Source organism: Anoplopoma fimbria, chromosome 20 (genome assembly GCF_027596085.1).
Source record: "Anoplopoma fimbria isolate UVic2021 breed Golden Eagle Sablefish chromosome 20, Afim_UVic_2022, whole genome shotgun sequence".
NCBI lineage: Eukaryota > Metazoa > Chordata > Actinopteri > Perciformes > Anoplopomatidae > Anoplopoma > Anoplopoma fimbria.
The window spans coordinates 21,040,788-21,065,336 of NC_072468.1; the positions used below are offsets into that span (position 1 = coordinate 21,040,788).

The 24,549-nt window shown below is 40.1% G+C and overlaps 1 protein-coding gene across 1 annotated transcript in view; it reads right to left on the bottom strand.

The window, feature by feature from the left end:
* LOC129109628 (mannosyl-oligosaccharide 1,2-alpha-mannosidase IA) overlaps window positions 1-24,549 on the bottom strand; it is a 173,071-nt gene that overhangs the window by 74,649 nt on the left and 73,873 nt on the right. The window contains 1 exon segment of the mRNA XM_054621734.1: window positions 22,001-22,097. Within this exon segment, the coding sequence (XP_054477709.1) occupies window positions 22,001-22,097 (97 nt within the window).

The following is a 24,549-nucleotide window of genomic DNA, read 5'->3' on the forward strand; positions in this document are numbered from 1 at the left end:
AGATTGTGTGGTTCTATTTTCATTCTCATATGACCAAATAATGAGCCTCCCAGAGACAGCCAGGCACAAAGGAAAAATAAACATTATCCTTAATGAATTACTGTGAAAGAGTTAAAGGGCAAATTGTGCTTTGGAAGTTTAATAACAAGACAATGGGACTAAATAGACTGTGAAACTCACCGCTCAGGGGCTCTCGCGTAGAAGATCACTAGAAAAAAACAAGTGGAGGCTGACCTGATTATAAGAGGAGTGATGAAAAGATCTTCGTGTTCATCCCTGAGAATAACGTAGCTAACAGTAGATGGCTGGATTGATCTGACGCAACCACACAGCAACCTGGCACTTCAAAGTCTTTCATCAGGAGGCTCAATGGTTACCATACCTCCGGGCGACACAACTCTTGGCAATTTTTTCCGGCTTCTGATTTGTTGCATAATAATGATGCAGGGCTGCAACTGATAATTACTTTTAGTTTAGTTCAATCAGTTAATTGTTTAGCCGAAAAAATGTCCGTATGAAAGAAAGTTTAAGCTTTTTTTTTTTAACTTAATTCAATCAATAAATGATTTGGTCTTTCCTGCTGTTTTCATGCCGTGAAACCAATAAATGGAAAATAATGAGCTGTTGTTGAAGACTTTTGTCTGTCTGGTAACTAATCAATTGATTCGCTAATTGTTTGGTACTAGACTGTTACCTTTATCATAAAATGCAAAGCTGAAGTGATCTGAACAACTTTGAACAAACTCCTTAAATGTCAAACGGTTTGTTTCAGCCAGTTTTCATGAACAACATGCTGTTCATATAGATCCAAACTCTCAACACCCCCGACCTTTCACCTCATCTTCAAACCTTCGTGGATTAGCCGATGAGGTCAGCCCGGATGCTGAAGGGCAAGCAGGACAAGGATCAATGACTTGGCTTGACCGGATGATCCGTGCCATATGCTTCAGCCATAAATCCGTTACTATTTATAGTCCAAGAGGCAGAAAAAAACCCCCACTGAAGCTTTCTGCGCCTTGCAAATCACTCGTAAAGCCACATTACATGACTGGAAACTAATCTCTTCTCATTAAGTGTTTTTCTTGTTCTGTTACAGTATCCAATACCAAGATTGTGATCCTGACACGGTTGCCATGTCATGGATTTGACAACTACATTTCCCGAGCAATCCACACCCTTTGAAAAGCTCATCTGCTGTAGTTTTCCTGCTGGCAGTTCACCTCATATTGTCAGCGAGAGGGCAGTGCTAGCCTGAGGCAAGACACATGTAGTCCTCATCCAGTAACTCGAGAGGACCATCTGCTGAGGCTGTTAGCCATTGTCTTAGTACTTACTGTATTCAATGTCAGATGTATTTTGGTTTGATCAGATGTAACAAATCAGAAAGACTTCCTGCTTCTGGAAATATTACAGAAGAAGTAAGGAACTCAAACTTCTGACTCTATTATGTGGGTGAGGATTTTTTTTTTTTTTTTTTAGATTGCTTTCTGAGCAGCCTTATCTCTTCTCGATGACAAACAGTGATGGTGACAACTGAGAAGGAGGGTGTATTCATATATCTAATGCACTCTGGTTAGCCAACCCCCAGAGGTAGCTGAGCTCTCTGTAGCTGCGGGGGAAAGAAGCAGAGTGTGGAAAATTCCTGTTGAGAAAAAAAAAAAAGCACCAAAGCTAAGATGATTGATTGACTCTGAGGACAGACGGAGCGGATCAATCCATCATGGTGTTCTCCTTCAGCCTCCATGGTCTAAGACCCTATTTATTTCTGTAGCCCTTTTTCTACAAATAAAGGAGCCTTGAGGGATGCTCTATAGACAGGGGCGATAGGTTTGTATTTAGGAAGATTGATAAATGTGCCCATACAACGTGCTTTAGGGTCTCCTTATGCATTCTAATATTGTTCATAATGCATTTAGTGGAATATTAAATGCCTACTAAGGCTCAGAGTTTTAAAAACAACAAACACAATCTGATATTTTTCCTTTTTTATAATCATTTTAAGTCTGAGGATGCATCAGATAATGAGTTGACCAACAAGAATGAATGGGAAAACGCATGTTTTGTTGCAAGAACCATGCAACAAATCAAGTATAATCTTGGGTTTTGATAAACTTTTACACGGCTCACACCCTTTTGAAGCTACTTGTGAAAGATGCAGGACATAAAAAGTAAAAGTATCGGCTAATAAACAATGACAAATCATCCACAGAACAAGGCTGGATTACCAACTAGGCAAAGCATGTCGATTAATTTTGACAATTGCACCACTGAAGTAGAATAAGAACTTGAATTTTGGGGTCAGGTAAGACCAGAAAACTATAATTAGCCGATATTAGCATAATACTTGAGCGCGGTCAAACATGAGCTTGGTCCATTCAGTTAATTTAATTACATCCTCGCTGCTCAAAGTGTGCATGTCATGCATGTCCTGTGAGTATCCGTATTAGAAAGTGGAAATCAAGTGTGCACACGTGCATGGGAGAAGTGTGCACAAGATTGACTGATATGGGTGTGTGTGTGTGTGTGTGTGTGTGTGTGTGTGTGTGTGTGTGTGTGTGTGTGTGTGTGTGTGTGTGTGTGTGTGTAGGCACGCAGAGTACATAGAAAGCCATTAGTGAGACATTGGCTGGTGGATGTTCATTCATCATGGCTGTCACAGGCCGGTCATTGTCGGTCAGGGGGTTTACATTAGACGGAGAGAATCCGTTTGATCAATCACTCTCTGCAGCCCGTTTGTGTGTTGTGATATTAATGCCCTCGCTTTCTCTTCCCTTTCTTTTTCTCCAAACGTACACACAAGCTCTCCCACTACTGATATATGCATTAGAGTAAACCACTCCTTTATATTATTCCTCAGGGGAAGTTCAGAGGCAACATTTCTGCTCTAATTTTCATTTAACCAGAATAAACTGTGCGATTTGCATGCATATATAAATATATTCCTGATACTCCTGGAATGCCATCCGATGTTCATTGTAAATTCTATTGACTAGGCACATTAAAGATGCAATAGAGTAAACCAGATAAGAGTAATAAGATTTCAGAGATGGAGTGTTTTAATAAACCCATCGGGAAAACAGGAGATAATACAGAGCTGTGTTTAGGTATTTCTCATTCGAGCTTGTGATTTATGACACAAATAGCCAAAATAATAAAATATCAAACATGTGGTCATAAGTCACCCTGTTCACGTCAACAAAGTGAATATACTTAATGCAGACGCTGGTTTGCACATTAATTACACTGCCTTGTTACTAGCAGGTTGCCGGTATCCAATTATCAATCGCCAAGGCAATGAGCATCTTGTTAGCGCTAATGCTATCTGGCACCAGAGAGACAGGGTTAGTGAGCTGCTGGTGTCTGTGTGATGTTAACGATGCAGAGCTGTTTGTCCATTCGAGGCACGAGGTGATCCGCGCAGGTAAAGTGCACTAAGCAGATGACCCTGTAGGTGAGTGGGCTTTTGATGGAGAGCGAGAGAACGGTGGGAGAGAAGAAAGTGAGTTTAGAGGGGAGCGGGATTAGACGGGATTAGGCGGGCAGAACATGACAAAAAGGTAGGGTGAAACAGTGAGTGAGAAATGTCATGGCTATCAATCAAGATGGACCTTTTCTGAAAAAAAGGGCTTTGAGAGCCAACTGTGTGCTTTAGTCTCCTTGAGGAGCAAGATAAATCAAGAATGATCAATAACCGGTGCGGAGGGAGGATCGACTGGATGTACTCTCTCTCTAACTCAGAAGGTTGGCTTCTTGTAACCATGAACACAACAGCTCACTATTGTTAATCAAGCAGGTATTATTGTAACCATAACGACCACTGACTTTAGAGTAATTAAGGACCCAGACCACAGTCATTACCTAAAACTAACCAAGTCGTGTTTCACATCATACATTTATCAGATTTACTCTCAACAGTTTTTGTTCTTATGTCGTCATGGCGATAGGGGCATCAGGTCAGAAAACACTTCTTTATGTCGTTCTGGAGGGAATTTATAAACAACATATTTAGTTGTTTAATTCAGGGGAAAATCTGCCACTCGGACAGATGAAGATAACCTACGTGAATGTAGAAACTAACAAAACAGTAATGTTAATTTGGTGTTGATGATAAAGACTTTATGATAAAAAAGAATGTTGTCTGACCTCTACACTAGAGTTTAAAACTATCCGGCATTACTTGCTAGCTTTAAATATAGATATAAATATATATTTCAAATCCAGGATTTCTTGTGCTTAAAATCAAATCATTTAACAGCATAGTTTAAAAGAAATCGGAAACACCTGAAAATTGTAGAAGTGGAATTTTGGTTATACAAATTTCACTTTAATGAAGCGGTGCTTGTAGTTACGTTGATTGTTGGCACAACTGATTACGGCACATCAGAGCTAGTTTGGTGATATGCGGGTGAAAAGATTTGGTTGAAAAGTTTTTGTGATTATACCCTTTAATGGCACTTCAACGACTATATTTTCAACATATAACAGGTTTATTCAAATCTCTTGGACATATTTTTGAAAATTAAAAGAAACTAAATTCCTTTAGCACATTTCTTACAGTCTTAATGCGTTGTTTTAAACTTCAGATCGAAGTAATGGCTCAGAAAAAAACATACCAGATACAGGCTGCTGGACCTCTGATTGTTTGGAGGCATCCCAACAAATTGGGCCCAAACAGTTTGGCTACAATCCAAAGATAAACCAGCAGAAACTGACAGTGGCTCTATCGGGAGGAACGGGCACCTTCTTCTTCTGCAGCTCCAAATATAAGATCTTAACTTCCAGATCCTATCCTTGCTACAAAGATGTAAGAGGGAGGAAACTAATCCCACTGATTATCAATGCAAAGACTGCTCCAACAGTTACTTCACAGAACAAGGCTGCATACATGGGGATCATTAGACAAGACTGCACAATTTGTTCTCTTTACGCTGGACAAATTGCAACGCATCACACGCTCTCCAATCAACCTTTCGAGGATAAATATATATTAGCTCAAGTAATACCAGCAAGAGCAAGACGTGTATCTGATGAGAGCCTGGAAGAGCAGCTGACGGGTAAAAGAGCTGTTTGGAGGAGGTCTATTTACTGAGAGGCATTGTTTAAATCATAAGGCTGAGGAAAGCTGACCCCGCTTCAAGGAGTATGCATGTCTGTGTAGTGTGTGAGACATTGATGGAGCACGCCTGTCCAGACCAGAGCAAAGGAAGATGAAGAGGGGAGGTAAAGGGGAAGAAAACATGCTCGATACAGGCTGCTGGACCAATGATTGGCAAATTGCTTTACTTGTACTGTTCTTGTGAGAAATTATATGTAAAAATGAAAGTTTCCATATATTATAATCACTATGAACTTTACTCAAGAATCCGTTAATCCTTTCTGTCTTCTATTACTGCAAATTATAATCAATTAATCAAATCTCTTGTCATAGATTATTTAAAAAAGAAATTCTGAGGACTTGTTGGCTCAAAAAGCTGAGGTTAAAACTTGAGAAAAAAAGACTTAGCACATGGACAATTTATTACATTTTCTGGGGCTTTCAACCATCTAGTATGATCATAATATTTGTTTTTTTTATTGCCTGATGCCTCAGTTAAGACAGATGTTGAATATTAACAATTCTGCTGCTGACTTTGGTTTGAAAAAGAACATTTTGTTCAACACTTTTGTCTACAGAGTGGAATCCTTCCTTGTTCTGTGGATTCATCTGTATGGCTGCCTTGCTGCCATGGCTACCAGTACTGTGCATATAAATCCCACTACTACACTGCCTACCATCAGTAAAGCACCACATGGATAAAATTAGAGGCAACCATTCCTGATTGCATCCCGTCTCACCCCACAGACTCCCCCCCCCACCCACACCGATCTCTATCCTCCCTCTGTCTCTCCGTTTTCACCATTATGGTAATCGCACAGTCAAACTGCCCCGCAAAGAAAGATTTGCATCTAATGGTGCTTTGTGCCTTCCGGTCTGATAGCACTTGCTTGGCAATACAAAGGAAGGGACAGAGAATTGATAGATCAAGGCACATAAGAGCCGGAGTCAAAATAAATTTGTTCCATTATGAGGCCTTCAGAGGAGGAGCAGACTGAGCCAGAGGCTTTGGCTGGAATCACGGACGGCCGGAATCCTTTCATTTCAGAGCCCATCAGTGTTTTCTCTGCATGTTGCACAAGGCAGCCGATGAATGCTCGTCAAAGGGGAACGGTATCAATCTCTAATCTCTTTAAGGAGAGCTGATGTTCATTTCTGTCATAATCTACTTTTTCAAACAAGCCTTCAAACGAAAAAACAAATTCAATTGGCAAAGCATTGCTTGTTGTTCATTTTTGTTTTAGATGTACAATAGAATTATTTTTTTCATTTAACTTGTGAGTTATGATTGATATCATATTTTGCATAGTTATTTTCAGGTCTATTATAGTTACATAGATGATGATGATCACCTGCAGTAGAAGAAAGGGGCGGGACTGAGTTTACTTGAGCAAGCATGTAGGAAAATGTGCCTTAAAATCACATTTGTCTTATTTTGCATTGTGAGGTAAAGCCTAGTTAAGGTGAAAGAGTTCAAAAGAACTTTAATGGAACAGACCGCCTCACATATTGACGGTTTGAACGTGAAATGACTTGCTTTTATGGACGATATCAATAAACTATCCAAGTGTCGAAGACTTAAGAGCCAATCAGCACACCTTGGCACACATTAATCCAATCACAAACACATGCAAAATGCACACTGTCCAGACATGATTAGAGCGGCTCCAGCCTTTCGAGCGGCACACACACACACACACACACACATACACGTCAATCTAATTGCAGCAATCTAATTTGCCACTCTGGGAGAGCGTGGCGTGTCAGTGCAGCAGCCCTGTCTGATATGACAGCCTCTCAGATGAGATTACACACCGCACGCAGTGTTATCGAACCCCTTTGCCTCCTCTCTCTCCCAAAAGCCTCTCTGGCATTGATCAACAAACACGCAGCACGGTAGGAGAAGGGGGGGATCATACATCCGATGCTCTGTCAACCCCCAAAAAACCTGACTGGAGATGACAGCTAAAGCTAGAGGCTCTGATTAGGCAGTTGATAAAGACACTCAGCCGCGGCGCTGCAGCGGCAATTCCACCCGACGTGAGGTCATCCAACTTAAATCCAGAAAGTAAACAAATTGAGAGCAAACATTCCCAGTCATATATACAGCTTTAGTTTGTAGGAGGGGTTAGCAGAGTGAAGAGTGAATATATTTTTCAAGGTCACACCTTGATAGAAATCCACTTTGCAAGCTTAATCTCCGAGTTCTTCGTTGGATAAAAACGCAGCAGTGCTTCCTCTGCTGTCCACCAATCTTTAGCTCATCTGAATGGGGCTTTTTATAGCTCACTAGTTGCACACAGAAAAACGTGCAGCCCAACCAATTTAGGAGAGCTGTAATAACCTGTTGACTAAGAGCAAACGTCTGCTGGAGAAATTAAAACGTCCAGCAGCCGCTGCGCATCATTTAGTGCAGGGTAGATAAGAACATGCAGTTAGGAGGCTGTGTGTGTGTATGCGAGTGTGTATCTACAGTTAATCTATATGCATGTGATCTTCTGTACGACTGGTTCATGTCTTTAAACCACTGGTCTGGAGGACAGAACAACTCCATCAGGTTTTCTAATAGGCGGTACAGAAATAACTGTAGCTTCTGGCACTTGTGTTAGAATGCACCTGCTGGCTTATTGAAAAAAAAAAGATTTAATTAAGAAAAAAAGAACATGGTACTTTTCTAATCAACTGCAGATAGCCCATTTAGAGACCTTTCGTCCGTACACCGAGAGGCACCGCTGCACGCTCACCTGCAATTTCACACTCGATTACGGCGTGAAGGCAAACTTTCGAACAATATTTCCTGGAGGGATGCGAGTTAGGCAATTTGAAACACTTGTCCGCATTACTCAGAATCAATTCCCGCTTCAGTTCTTCGTCCCGTTCCTCTGTTTATTTCTTTGCCACCCCTCTTCTGTTTCCAGGATGCCAGAGGGCTTTTAGCAGCTTTCACATAACCCCCCCCCCAGACTGTGGAGCTCAGTGTGAAAGTTCTTCCAACCCTCGCAGCCCGATACACCAACAATAGGAATTCATTTCATACTATGTTACTTATGCATTCAGCCACCGCCGTCCTCCTCACCAGTCTGAGTCAAGAGTCTCCACAGAGAACCTGAGTCTCACCTGGCAGTTATCTCCTGTGGATTTCTAGCGACGAGACAAGAGGGTGTATTTTTTTCTGCAGGACAAGATGGCGTGCAGGGAGATACAAAGAGAGAGAGAGAGGGAGTTTGCTTGCAAAATGCGGATGAGCTAGGGAGACACTACAGGTTTCAGAGGTCAACCTGCACCATTGTTTAGTCTTTGCTACACTCCAAGAGCCAGTTTCTGATGCTTCAAGGTACAACGCTCACCATGGGAACAAGCCGATTTCTGCTCAGTGGGTTGCCAATGTGTGAAAGAGCGAAACAACGAAAAGTCTGAGATCTGTAGGAATCCAGACGGAGGATGTTCAGAAATGTAAACACAAGTCTCTGTTTTTGCAGGGAACATAAAAGAGATCAGAAGAGCTACTGGTGAATGATGAGTGAGGATGGAGACAAAAACTAAATGTTCCTTTACACCTGACAGACGGCGGGGTTCTAAGGGGAATTTCATTGTCATTGAGAAGACAGGAAGTCTGATGTGTCATGGTGGACAGTTTCAAAGATGATGGATGGAGAGATGGGTGGAGGTTTTGGTAGTTACTGCTAGACTTTTCAGCTTAGTGAAATATTCAGACAGAGAGGCTGAATGAGGCAAAGCTAAAACAAAAAATTAAAAAGTACTGTATATTAATAGTCCCTAAAATAAGTGAATGAAGCTAAATCTGCTCCCTTATACTGCCACAAGCTTAAGAGCTTGGCAGGAAAAGCTTGTGATTAAAAGTGCCAAACACTGATTACTACACACCAAAAAAAACGGCATGTCTCATGTTTCAGAGACGTCATCGCCGGAGTGACTCCGGCAGTACGTCACCAGCAGACAGATCAGTGATCAAAGATTATATAAAAACACATGATCCAAACGGTCAGGAAAAAAACAACATGAAGGGGTTTGGGGCTTTATTCGGATATAGAAGATTTGACCTTCGACCTTGTATTCATCAGCTAGCGATGGAATCGTTACAGCAGAATAGAGTACAATCCCCCATAATCCTGCTGGTTCGTCATTCATTTTGCAACCAGTCTTTCATCATTTTTTGGCTTTAATCCCAGTGCAGAGGCTTGCTGATGCTCAAACAAGGGGAACTTGTTCTAATCCGAGAAGGGAAGAGCTGAAGTTTTGGGGGCAATGATGATGAAAAATGGCGTCACGTTCATGTCCTGTGCTCTGCTGAGAACTGTCTTTCTTCACCAGGTCATGATAGTTTTCATTTTTTGTGGATGAGGAAGCAGATCGTGGCAATACCCCCAAGACATAGGAACTTTTTATACATCAAATGACATGATCAGCAAGGGAAAGCCCCACAGCAGATCCCAGATAAAAATGATTTGGTTAAGGTCATGCACTCTACATCCTTGTCATTTCAACTAAAGTCTTTCTCTGAGCCTTTTAATTCTCCTGGCTTTGCATCCTACAAAGGCAATGTGTCCTTATGAAACCCCTCAGGATCAGCCATCAACCATTGCTTTTATAACCCTGTCACTAGCTCAGCCTGCTAGCTTTTCTGTAGGAGTGAACCACTGAGCCTAGTTTGGGAGTGCTGTGATCTCCAGGTATTTGTCGCTGCCTCAATGCCAGCAGATGCAGAGCTGTGCAGCCACGGCGGTCACATTACATGCACCGAGACCAAACCTGCTCTGACAGCAGAGTGCTTTATCAGAGGCTCGCTGTCAAGTTCCTCATCTGCCTGCATCTTTAAAGCTCGAGTGTGGACCCGATGTTAGGGCAAGATACTTCCTCCCTTCTGCTGATGTGAAGTGAGCTTGCTCAACTAATCACAGGCAAAAGTGGTTGAAAGCAGGGGAAAATAGTTTTAATTGTTGTTCTCGATCCCAATATATATTAAAGTATGCCTGCAAACCCTAATTCGTAATGTTCACTAGCGCTCCAGCGTAGATGTTTCCCGCAGTATTTTTACTTCTTTGCTTAAGAGTGAGGCAGAAACTCAAGAGTAAGGCAGAACAGAAGTTCTCTAACTGATGTCAAAATTAGTTTTTTGTCATATGATGTATTAAGACTGTATCCTACCTATGGTTCATTTTCCCATCACCACTAGCTGGACTCATGAAAGCTCCCCCTTCTTTCTAGAATGCAGGACAAACATGACACTCGTAGTGTGGCCAATGACTCAGTATGAGTAGATTAACATGTATGATAAGAGGGAATCAGGGCTAATGTGAGTAGGCTAGGATAACTATCTCTCACATTCCAAGTGGAAAAGAAAAAACATGACTTATCCACCCAAATGTAGAATGCTGTTAAGGTACATACTACTATGGTAGAAATGTCTTGTATAAATGTTTCGTCAACGCATTATGAAGATCTTCAGCTGGTGATACACGAAGTTACATTCAACTGTTGCCCCGGGAAACGCCTCAGAGGAGGGCCAAAGCTAAGAAGCGGATTCCACAAATATCTCCAAAACAATATTATCCTCCTGATTAAGAACTATGCGAATATATCTGCAGCATCATTACAGTTTACAAAGTAAATGAGGAATAAACTATGGGGTCTGAGATTCGCTAAAATGAGATGCTGTATATGGATATCAGTATGTCTAATGTGTTTTCTTGTGATGACGTGAACATCTATGAAGAACAGCAGATTACAAAGAGCACCTCATCTTGCACTATTCATAAACAGGATAACGGACACATTGTTCATCTGTGCAGTAGACCCTGATCAATACATCGTTGGGTTTTTGTTAGAAGCTGATATCAGGTTATCAAATATATATTACTGTAGGCGTGGATGTTGGCAGGGCAGTTAACTGCAGCAATAAATGTTTTATTGTTTAAATAATCAACTTTACTTTGTGATCAAAAAATGTTTGTTGATGTTTTGCTTATGTAAAAAATAAAAACAATCTATATTGTTATCAGATTATATGTTATTCTCAAAGTTAAGCCGTTGGCATCTAAAGAAAATCCAGTCCATCCGTTGAGCTCCACTATGAAAATCCCCGTATTTCATAACGAGATGATACTTTGTATAAATCATTTACCACCCTCGGGTGCTGCTGTATATTACCATGACGATAAAAAACGTTTTACGTCTTACAATTATGATGATATGTGACGTGTCATGCAAGTCAGTTCAAGGCCTTACTGGTTCCAGAATAAATAGGCAATATCCATAGGAGGGATGCGCTCTCCAGAGAGGTGGGTGGGGACCAGATCCTGATTTGTCACTTTGCTCTGGTCGCTATGGAGACAGATGATTTTTTGCCGCACCGTGATGGAGCCCCCGGGATTTAGAAAATGGATGGAGTAGAAATGGAAAGTGGGTGGATGGTGTCAACCCTTCACTCTCTGTGTGACTCAAATGTGACAGGCGGCGATGGCCCCCCCCATTTGCGTAACCCTTCGTTCAACCCTAATGACAGGGGAGGATGCCACTCCCTCCCTCTGTTCTCTCCAACCTTCACCGGGCCCCGCTTGAGGACCAGGCGCAAGTCCCGTTGCGAGGTAATTGCAATGTGCTTGTGTGTTGTATGCATGCGTGTGTGTGTGTGTGTGTGTGTGTGTGTGTGTGTGTGTGTGTGTGTGTGTGTGTGTGTGTGTGTGTGTGTGTGTGTGTGTGTGTGCATGTCTGAGTCCCTTATGAGTCCCTTCTGATCAGCAATGTCTCTGCAAATGTGCTGCCTCAGCAGATAACTTCAGAAGATCTGTCACTGCTCTGTTTGCTGTAAAAGATCATAATAATAATGACGTATGACAGTGAAAATTCCTCATGATGAGGGGCTCCAAGGACACCCACTAGTTCTATAAAACATTTATTTTCGCCTTTCAATTGTACCGTCAGCAAGAGACGACTAAATAATAAATACCTTGAGCTTCATCATATGGGCCATCGATCCATGCTAAATCAAGTTTCTCAAACCCCTCTCCTCCCTTCCCTCCTCTCCATCATGAAAGAGCACCTGGCAGCACTGTTCATCATCTGAAGAGCCTTTGGGATTTATTTTAATAAACGCCACTGGTTTTTAATGGTCCCCGGGGTCGTGCCATGTGAGAAAAAGGTGATGGGTTCAGCCTGTGTCGCTAGAAGTGGCTCATTTTGCATTCCAGGACAACTCTAAGCCTAAAAGGTGACCTTAGGCTCTCTAATTGCACCTCTTGGGATGAGGAGGGGAGAGAGAAAAATGAGGGCAAAGTGTGGGGAGAAAAAATGGAAAAAGAAAGCATGATATAATCAGAAGATAAATGCCGTAAAAAAAAAAAAAAAACATTTTTCCATGCGTTACGCTTTCATTTGTTGTAGAGGGGCGAAGAGCTGTATAGCAATAGTGAATAGCAGCATGTGGCCAATCCCCTTTACAGTCATAGGACATCTATTGTTGATTAAAAAAAATATCTGGAGTGAGGGAGGGGCATCTGTGACACCTAATGTAATGCTCTCTCTATATATTGTTTTTATTTTTTTAAGCACAATCACAAGCCTTGTCCCCAGCATCTGTGGGACTGTGGTTTGGGCCTCGGCGTTTTAATGTGCCGTGTGCTTCAGTTACTGACCCACATATGCAGACACGAGGGTAATGACGTTGTTCACAGAGGCATGAACATCTCTTTAATCCTCCATTTAAGGCCGTGGGACTGGTTTGGCTTTCTCATTTCATAGCGAGGGGGAGGAAGAGATAGAGTACATGAGACCTCTAATAAGAATGGAAAAAATGAGTTAGTCTAGTCAAAAGATGGAAGGAAAGAAAAGTCTGAAGAGGGCATAATTGGTGTGAAATGCCTGAGAGCTCTTACTTGATCTGAAAGAGTAGAGATGACACCGGCGTCTTATCCTTTTTCTGATGATTGTAATGTTAAAAGCATGTGATTGACCAAAACTGCCGATGTATACCTACGGCTGGGTATCACACCTTTTGAAACAAGCTGAAATAGGGAAACTACAGTACTAAAGTTGGCACCATGTAGTCTTGTCAGATTTGAAGTTTGGTTAAAGGTATCGTTTTTTTTTTTTGGGGAGACATCCTTCAACACTTTCTTGCCAAGAGTTAAAGACTGAAGATTGATACCACTCTCATGTCCGCATGCCAAATATGAAGCTACAGCCAGCAGACATTTAGCTGAGCACAAAGACTGTAGAACAGGAAGCCGAGCTCTACAAGAGGTTTGCACAGGAGTCCAATAAATCTCCCTCCCACGTCTCTGCTGTGGCCAAAAGGGAACAGAAAATACGTCTAAGGTTTCAAGAACGCTCGATGGGTGGACAGAGTTGACTTGCGGGACCATTCTCTCCAGCTTTTTCTCCCAGACTTGTAACAAAGGGGAAAAAGATTAACGCATCTCAGAGGCGGTCCAAGAGCCGCAGAAACATCCCTCCTTCACAATAGATCTCTCCTGAATCGCCTTTCTTTTCGGATCACAGAAAACAGCCTCGCTTACGGGGCTCTGGTGATAAAAGATTAATAACATAAACAATCTGTCCAACCTGATTTGCTTCCAGTTATACGGTGCTGAATGGTAAGCTTAAAAAAAAAAAAAAAAAAAAAAAAAGGCTGCACAAAGATGCTGTAGAATAAACACACAAACAAAAGTCGTGCACATTTCTCAAGGTGATCCTGCTGATACAGCCTTTTTTAGTCGGAGGAAAGCTGAGAGTTTAATTCAATTAAAAGCAAGACAGATCATCCACACATGGAATTATCTCACTAGTGGTAGTAATGATTCAGAACAAAGACATAAAAAACATCCCAAAAAGATTGGATTTTTGCTTATCTGTATGTAGTGTGCCTGAAGTAACTTAATGATCAGTATCTTCTTTTGGCAAATGGTGAGTGTGCAGTACTTCTACGCACCATATATTACCTTAAGGACAATGCCCCGTCTGTGTTTAACATCATCATTTAAATTCAAGGCTGACAGCTCCATTCAGTCGTGCTCGTGAGATAAGCTGGCAAAATATAGAACCATCACTGCTGACACTTTTAGTTAATGCTCTCTGCCATAAAAAGTAGGGCACGAGAGCTCTGGGAGCCAAACATTGAAAATAATTCACTGAACTGAGGGGGCTTTGGCTTTGCACGTCTCAAACCATTAACAAGTGTCCCAAAATGGCTTTGCATCACTTTTCCCACACTCTCGTTTGTACAAACACATGGGAGTTAAGTCTTTCCCCAACAGCCTGGAGCCTTGATATGTTTCACCTCTTCCTTTTACTCCAATCTATTTGCCTTTTCCTCCACGGACTGCCTTTCCTCTTCCTGTGACACCTCCACCTCATGTCTCCGTATGAAAAGATCCATGATAGCACAAGCCCACCTCTCTTGATCTCCCTGACAGGTCACGTCTCAGGGGATGGACAAAAAATGTGAAAACCAAACAAAGCAGGGGAATATCAAGTTGAAACCAAAAACCAAAACAGTAAAAAGACAAAAATACATCTATGCTACAAAGCTGGCTACTAGTACTGTATTTGCTCAAACCACCAGATTCTGGTCCGCTTCTTGTTAACTCTGACTTACAAACAAACAAACGGGAGTAAACATGAAGTTATACAGACAGTTAACTCATTGAATGGAAAGTCTTGGCAATTGTCATTCTGCATCGTTGGGAAATTACGTTGGGAAATCAAATTACTGTGACTGACAGAAGTTTATGCAGCACTTTAATGCTTCGGATGTGTATATTTATGCTCTTTGAGTGGTTATAAACATTATTAGTATTATTGGAATGCAAATCGACCTCATGTTATGATGAATAACAGCAAATGCAGAGTGCAAACATCGGGGGGCACACAGACACACATTAATGTATTCGTATTCGTTTACTGCACTTATCCTATTCGTAGTAGTTTGTAGCACCTATTGTATTCGTATTAGTTTGTTGCAATTATTGTTTTCGTAGTAATTTGCTTCTGCACTATACTTTTGCTCTGGTTTATGCTTTTAGATGCTTGTTTAAGAAAGGAGATGCAAAAAAAACATCCCTGCACAACGGATACGGCTGCATGCACTTGGCAAATATCAGGATCAAAAGTATCTATTGACAAAAAAAAGCTTTTTGTAGCTGAAAAGTGTGTCATTGAGCCTACTCTGCTCTTAGGGCTTAAACCACTGAATGGCCATACATGTTTTTATAGATCCATGTTGAGCTTTTGTCTGCCTAGTATTCGTATTAGTTTGTTTCTATACTTTTGCTCTGGTTTATGCTCTTAGATGCTTGTTTAAGAAAGGAGATGCACTCATGACTTCTGGTGACTAGTAGTTCTCTTGAATACCTATGTTGAATACACTTCCTGTAAGTCGCTTTGGATAAAAGCATCTGCTAAATGACTGTAATGTAATGTAATGTAATGTAATTAATCATGGAAATACCCACAACGACGTACTTATATACATGGCCTTCACTCATAAGATCTGTACCCAAACAGATGTGACCATCAGCAGATGGAATTATTAGTAGATCAGATTTTGAAACCATGCTTAAATCAAATAGCTGTTATTTGAGCTCGGTTGTTTTTTTCGTTTCTCAGCACAAACTAAGAGCACCTGAGTCTGCTTTGACAAACCTTTTCCGGAAGTTTGTTTGTTTCCTACCATAGTTTGTTTGACAGATCTCACACCAGCCCAAACGAACCCTGAGTTCATTGAAACCATGGTAACAGTTTAGGAGTAAAAGCACCCTTATATTCACCAGGCGGCAAGAAACACGACTTTGAATAAATTATAATATTGATCCATAACTGTTTGACGTGTTTGCCAACTAGTTTACCACATATATCAACTTTAAAAGTTGATGATATGTCAATGTTACTTTCACATCTTTTTTCTGCTTCCCCCCAAGTAGTGATTCGACAAAGACCATTCCAGCTTTAATACCAGTAAGCACCTCCTGCTTAGAGATTTATTATGGCTGAAAGTCAATAGAAGCACACAAGGCATCCTGCAGATCATCGGATTGACCTTCTGAAGTGATTTATGTCAGTCACAGTGGGAACAGCTGGCAATATCAGCACCAAACATAACCGGTAATCCTTGAAGTTATGATTACATGTAAATATGAGGTAGTAAATACTAAACTAAACAAAGACAATATCCAATTGGTTCCCAGTTGATTTTTACGTCTCAGCTTAAGCATGAGTATAGAAATAGAATTCATTAATAGAAAAAGAAACCTGCATGAACCCAGCAGCTCAACTGACTCCCCATAACATCAGCATTCTGTAAACAGGGAAAACAACATTTGGTGTATTCTTCAAAAGAAGAATCTGTCTGTCAAAGCACTTTGTAAACTCTGTTTTTGAAGGTGCTATAAAAATAAAGTTATTATTATTAATGAATCAAATTGAGCTCTACGGTTTTACTCTCCTTATTAAGAGCACTCAACCTTTTCCATTAGTTTGCGGGTATCGACAGCTGTTAATCTACGGCATTAAGTTCATGTCTTTCCGTCGTATTTGACCAAAACTAATGATGATTTCTGAGGCTGGAGATAAAAGTGAACGCAGCAAATGTTGTCATCAGTCACACTAAAAATAGAATCTGGCCTTGATCTCATCCCTTTGCTCTCCGTAATTCCATAATGCTCCAGGAGCTTTAATATTTGACATGATCACCATGACGAGAAGTAATCTAATGAAATCAAAAGGGGAGCTGGAAACATGGTGGAGCTACCAGATGATCTTTGATATGCAACCAATCAGCAACCCAGTCATTCCTCTTTGAAAAATATATTTTTTAGGTTTTCTAAGGCAATCTTTCTACATTACATTAAAAAGAATATGTTCACAAAACGCTTACCAATCAAAATGAAACCATTTTTTTCTTGAGGAAAAGAGAACATGAATGCGCATATTTTAACTTTTCCATGAATTTTTACTGTCGCTGTGTGAGAACTCCCACACAGTCTTACAAGGAGGCAGAATTGCTGAAAGTACCGTAAATAGCGCAGTTTGCTCTTTCTAATTGCCCCTAAGATAAAAGAAACTTTTTTTAATAAGCACTAAAGGACATGCTGTATTTTAAATGACAAAAGGGAAATGTGCGAAAAATCAGAACCAACTTTGGTTTAAGAGGAAAGAACAAAGAGAGCGCTGCTTTCAGCCTTGAGGGTCATGACAAAGGAAAGAGGAGAGGGATTACTGTTAAAAAGAGTAGAAACGGAATGGGAGGTTGAGAGGAAGATTATAGTTAAGTGAAAGCGTGCCAGGGAAAGAGTGAGTGCAGCAGAGGAAGACGTCTCCCTCTGCCTTTTTCTCTGATTTGTGCTGTGCTCCTTTGAGTGCGGAGCAGAAGGGATGTTCTGGTGACTCGCAGCATATTGACAAGCGTCTTGACGCAAAACGCTAACTGCAGATCCAATCTCGCCGCATTTCTGTTTACTCTGGGGATTAAATTAAAGAACACAGCATCCAATTTCATACCTGGCTTCCTGCACCACCCTTTTTCGCAATGTGACATTTACTCGCTAGCATGATGCCCTTTTCTCTCTTCCTCCCCCCTTTGACGAGCAGATAATAATAAACCCTGTGGCAAACGAGGATGGTTGCGAGCTGAGAATGATGCCAGCTTCACACAGAATGGAAATATATACTTGCTTATAGGATTTACCATGATTCACACATGGAGACTGGACCATTTTATCTACTGCCAGAGACAAATAGCTTATTCTGTCCCTGTTTTTTATTGTCTGCATTATCGGATGGATCTGCATTAAAAGGTGCACTGATTAGCTTTCCTGTACAGATAAAGATGGCAATTAGCTGCCAGAAGTTGAAGGTCGCACTCTCCATGATGATGAAACCTTTGATCCCATCAGCAGAGCTATATCAAGAGTGTGGCTTCAATATGAAATATCTGCTCTGGAAAAGTAGGCACTTTCTATTACCAGTTGGTTCATAACACACATGCATGCACACAGGAAATAGCTATAGACTCTCTTTCTGGGAGTCAACTCTTTTTATCTGGAATATTGTGCTGGAGAGCTTTAAAGCTCCATAATGCAACTTTTTTTTTATATATATTTACATTGGGTCAAATAATTGCGCGTTTTGGCTGCTTTCAAGCAATTTTTCGACTCAATGGGCCATTTTGTTGAGTCAGTTTGGCTTTAACATACATATTAACGCTCCATATAAAACGGTGTTTGTGTGTTTGTGTGTGTGCACATAAAGTATATCTGTGGTATCTCTGTGATTGCTCAATTTGTGTTTTCTCCAACAACTTTCCGATGCCTGTGGAGATTGTTGGTATTGGAGGCAACATAAAAAAAAGGTTGAAGAAAGGCTGAGTAATATTACCCTCTTCAGAAACACACATCCACACAAAGCTTTCCTAACTAACCACTGTATATCACAAAGTTGAAAAGACCAAATTCTCGTTGGTCGGACAATTGTTGGTGCTGCTATTTATTTAATGTAAAGTTAATATATATTTTTTATGGTTGGGTAGCGCTGATTTGCGCTCATAACGAATAAAAAACAGACTGGCGGATCACTTCTTGACAAACTTTGAGTGTGAACATATCAGAAATGTCATATTTCAATTTGTTTGGTTTAATAAAAAGTCTTATCATTTTGTTTATAATGTAAATGCTGGCACGACAACGCTTTCTATTTTTGTAAATCATAGGATTATTGGCAGGTGCGCTGGTCAGCTTTGATGATATGTTATCATTTAAGTATATAAAAATTAGTTTTCAATAATTTAATATGCTGCAAAAAGCCTTTTTATCTTTATGTGTAATTAATTTAGGCTAATGGGTAGAATGCATTATGCACTGTGGCTGATCTAGAGTAACATTTAGACTTTTTCCCCCATTGACCAATCGATTGGTTTTCAGAGTAGAGAGAATTTCAGTCGACCAACATTGTCTTTGGTTGATTTCAGCCCTAAAGTGCAGATATCTAGCTGTGAGAGCCAACGCTAATGGGATGCTGATATTGCTGTTCATAGAGCATCTGTAAGTAATATATAGCGATTGTTCGCTAATGTGCTCACAACTTAATACGCTGATATCAAGGCTCATTGCTGCGGGTCTACTGTCTGCCCTCCAGCAGTCACACATTGCTTAATTCAGCTTTAACACAAACAAATCACAGCGACCGACTCTTCATCATCTCCATCGTTCCTCGCGTTTTAGTATTGACAACAGTACAGTCCATTAGTTTTCAATGTCCTTGGCTGTTATGCCTTCCTAATGATGGGTTACATCACAAGTGGTGTGAGTGGAAGATGCTTTGATGACCAACCTAAAGGAAACAGACCTCGACTTTTTACGGCAAATTAAAAGGCCATTCAAAAAAGTAGGTTTTCGGCAACAAAATATAATTCCAATCAAACTGGAAAAAAGTTGTTTCAATCTATAAAATGTATCACAATAAATACCAGCGAGTGGGAAAATCTCTTTATTGTATTCTATTTAATTTGCTCTCAAAGTCTTTTCCTGTCAGGAAACGTGAGCACTTGATAATTACATGTCAATTAAAATGTTACTGAATTCATTTGACAACAAACATGGAATAAATTGTGGGGACGATAAATTGTGAGTTCTTATTATTTTCGAAACGAGGCTACTTTATGGTGACAGAAAACCATCTTGTGCTACTTCAGTGGTAAAATGAAGGTTTGATATTTTCTTTTTTTCTTTCTATGGGCACTCCTCGGCTTCAAAAGCACTGAATGCTTCAAAGCCGCTTTGACATCACCACCATCAACTCCTCGTATTCCTTTTACTCACACTCATTAACATGCTTAGTTCAAAAACTTCACTTTTATTGGCATATGTACACGTTTTTTTTACATCACCTTATTCTTTGTACATCTAGCTGGCTATCAGGGACAAACGGAACAAATGGATTCACTTACAAATCCTTTTATAACACAACACACTTCAGGGTGTGTTTGATCTTTTTTTGGTAGATTTCATCAGAAAATAAATATGGATTGGTTGCTTTGGAATGTAACACCTATAAATTGATTTAAGACCGGTGCTTCAAAGTGAGTCCTCTTAACTATGAACTTGGCAACCTTGGGGGAATGAGGAGCAAAAGAGATCACAAACTGTATTTTCAAGAGAGTTTGCATCATCGCCTTCATAATCCTGGGCCCCTAGAGGCGTGATGGAGGGAGACCTCAGGTGTGGAAGACAGTATACTCGGCCAAGTCTTATTAAGAGCTGATCCGCCTTTTATTAAAGGCTTCTTTATGGGATTTCTCTGTGGCTCGGCAGTGTGAACGGACTGATATGCTCCACTGCAGAGGACCTGAGGACCCCTCCGGATCTGGCTCCAATTAGGCTGCTGGAGACTGAGAGACACCGCTGGCAGGTTGTGAGGTTTGCCATGCTGAGCGAGAGGTAAGGAAGATGTGGTGACAAAAGCTCACTGAGGCGCAAACAGGTGGGAGATGTTACCTTTACAAACGACAGCTCCAAACAGATAAAGAATACGAGGTTTTTCCCAAAAATTGAATTATTTATGAATTGTTTTGAGAAGTAGTGAGAGGATTAAAAAAATAAAAAACTTTTAAGTGAGAGTTAAACTACTGTTATCAGTCTTGACGAATGAATGTTTCTCAAATGAAACCCTCCTCGAAAACAAACAAAACAAAAACAAAGCTATACTACAATGACCTAAAAAATGACAATGACCATCAATAAAATCCTTACAGATAAAGCTGCAATCCATTTTTTGGATTATTTTGAGTATTGATTTATCTGCAGATTAGTATTTTAACTATTCAATAGTTATTTAAGCTGTAAAACATCAGATAATAGAGAAAAATGCCCATCACAATCTCCCAGAGCCCAAGTTGACATCTTTAAATGTTCTTTAGATCTTTCAATATCAACATTGTTGTATGCAGTTATCCATCAGTGCCAAATGGGGCAGAAACGGGCTGAAAGATAAAGCACACAGCCCGAAGAGGAATACACGGACAGAATTAATAATTCAGAGAAAATATAAATATACCGGCTGCAGGTAGGACACGACATGCAGCCAGCCATCCGAGTGTCCACCACAATGCATCCCTATTGCTCTCCTCTGGATGAGAAGATCCCCTTAATGCACAACCACGTCAAATGTCTAAGTATAGAACAATTTGTTCCCCAGCATTCTGTGGTCCACACATTAAAAATACAGGATCACTGATTTATTTACTTTAAGAGAGAGCTGGCTTTCAGTTCTGGTGTTAATGCAGCTTGAAGGGCGGCCTGCACCGTTGCCTTTTAATTTCCTTGTGATATCCATTATGTTCACATAATAGCAGTGTGGCTTGATGCAGCATACAACTCGTGTTCTATAAATACCCCTTTTTTTCAGTTTCAGGGAAATCATTATGCTTTAATCATTAGCCTCACTTAAGCTTTGGCTCGTGTCTCCAACTTACAGACTTCAACTAAACTAAACAGCTAGTTTTGGCTTTTTCCTTGTTTTTATCCAAAAAAGAAGCAAAGCAAAAGTTTGTGAGCTTGCTAAAAACATCTTTTTGAAAGCCGTTGCTGTTTAATTGTTGATCCCCATGTCTATTTTTAATCATTGAAATTCAATTCTATTTTTCAATATAAAATAAATAAATAAATAGACTGGCAGAGTATAAAGTAAAGAGAGATCATTCACTTTAAATAAAATACTTTGTCACAATTCCACGTACGATAATGAAAATATCATCTTCCTGTTTAGTTTTAGTTTGTTTTTGCCAAGTTTTGTGCATGAAACCTTTCCAAAAAAAAAGGTCAACAGGTCTGGGGGGGAGGGGGAGGGGGAATAAAAGCTTCATGACCTTTGAGCCTTGAGCACAGCGCTGACACTCACCAAACATGTTGCCGATGTGCCCGTTTCTCGTCAAAGGCCGAAGCTCGTTCTTGCCCCAGGCGTAGCGCTTGTAGTTGTCCCAGGCAAACTTCATCATCTGCAACATAAAAGGACATACTGGTCACTGGGCTGATAGAAAAAGCAACACACGTCCAAAGCCAGACGTAATTAAATTGGTTTAGCTCAAAGGCAAAGGGAATGATAGCTTGTTGATCAGACGGGTTAGGGGACTGGCATGCAATTAACACACATAAACCGCACCGTAAACAATAAGATTGACATTTCCCCTTCAGCTTCTCCTCCTAAATTGAAGATTGAATAATGTCAGTAGATGAAAAGAGAGTTTTATAGATAAGAGCGCATCTCGCAGAAGAAAGTGTTTTATTTTAAATTGATGCTCTGTACTTCTCCCGGATATGATATGATGCGAAGAAAGCAAACTGTCTACCCTTTGATTCAGTGAATCAGAGAAAGCAAGAAAGGCAAGTGAGGGGATGAAGACGAAAAGGGAAATAACTTGAGCTTGGAGGCACAAAGTTGAGCTTGTCTTGCTGCAGCAGAGAGAGTTACAATTAGCTTAGAAGCCTGTGAGGGAAAGTTGGTTTATATTCATTTAATTTAACACACAAACATTCAAAAAAGAAAACATAAAAAAAGAGAATGCAACCATGCTCACAATGCTGGATCAAAAATCTAATTCGAGGCCAGATTCAGACAGGAATCTACACACTATACTGATAGCTCCCAGCTAATTACATTTTATCAAACAGAGCAACATTTAAATCTACTAGGTAGGTGATGTTCCTCAGGTGATGCCAAACAGACGCCACAAATCAGAACAACCAATACATAGACAATGGCAGTGCTATTAGGCTCGTGTTTCACAGGTGTAATGTCTAACATGTTCACCACTTAAGTTTGGTGAGTTTGGATGCTAAAATTTGCTAATTGGCACTAAATACAAAGTACAACCAAAGCTCATGGGAATGTGATTAGTTTTGCAACGATTAAGAAGTTTGACCTGATGATGGCGCTGGATAAAAAGTTTAGAGATCACAAAAGCCATTGCAATTCACGGATACCTAATTTAATTTCAATCTATTAGGTATTTGTTGATACTTCTCACTAAAAAATACCTCATGTTGGCGCTAGAAAAAAAGTCAGTGGATCACAAGGTCATTGGGATTTAACCTTTAGGATGTCAAATTTTCTTGGCAATACATCAACAATATCAACAATATTGACAAAATGGGTATCCCTTCTAAAGTTAGTGCTGATAAAATTTCTTTAGGGGGAGAAATGTTCTATCTTAATGGGGGAGGTGTATTTTATGTATTGTCAAAATTTCTTGCCATAAAAATGTGTTGAGATATCAATCTGGACCAAAGTGGTGGACTAACTGAGATAGTCGTCCCTTGAACATAACGGTTGTAAAGGTGTGAAAGTTGAATTGTAAAATGTCGGTTTATTCTATAATGCATAGGTTTACATTTATCTGGATCTTTCACACCATACCACATAGATGAGAACATGCTTCTTTTGCCAGTTCTTTTATTCTAGTATGAATTGATATCTCTTATAACTGTATTGCAGTAGTCCTGTGAGCCGTGTTTCCTACAAATTCCACCGCTTTTATTATTTTTCCTGCCAAGAAGCAGGATATTTTTACAGAAATTAATCGTTTCATCATCAAAGATATGCCATGATTCATGTGCATATGAACAAAACAGCCTTGAAATAAATTGAAAGATTTCTTCTGCAAGCATACTTGACTCGAGTGCTTTCAACAATGTGGACATGAAATTCAATTGTCTTCAGCACGATCAAACAAACATGACAAGGGTCGGTACGCTCCGTGTAATCAGTCCAAAGATGGACAGATAGTCAAGGATCTTTTTTTCCCTCTCTCTGGATATTCACAGTAACACAATGCCATCTGTATGTATTATCAATACTACACGAGACTCCTGGCTCTCCAGAGGTGGGCTGCTATAAGCCTGAGAGAAATAGACAACATGAATCCGATTACCTGACAAGGTCTCCAGCTGTAAATCCTCTCACCCTAAAAAGCTCATTATAGACACCTTGAAGAATACAGAGCTCCAGTCATTTCTCACAGTAAAAACAACCCACAGTGTCCATAAAAGACACTAATGTTCAAACATATTTTAAATGTCCTTCAGGTTCAGGAAAACAGTAGCCGCGGTTTCAGGGAGCTGAGATTTGATTTCAGGTGAATTATATGCCATTAAACTATTTTTGAAGCTACTGCACCGGTTTAATTTGTGATGTGGCATTTGTGCATCAACACATTAAAGCACTCTATACTGAAAAACATTCAGAGATCAGAAGAAACAAAAGTATACAAAAAATAAAAAAGATGAGAAAACAACAAAGATGACCCTAATGCGTAGGGTCATCTTTGTTGTTTTCTCATCTTTTTTATTTTTTATCTAGAGTATGGCATTAAATCTGAGAAAACAGCATTTTAAACAATGTGTTTTTCTTTTCACAAAAACAAACACTAATAATGTGTGCAGCAGCAATCT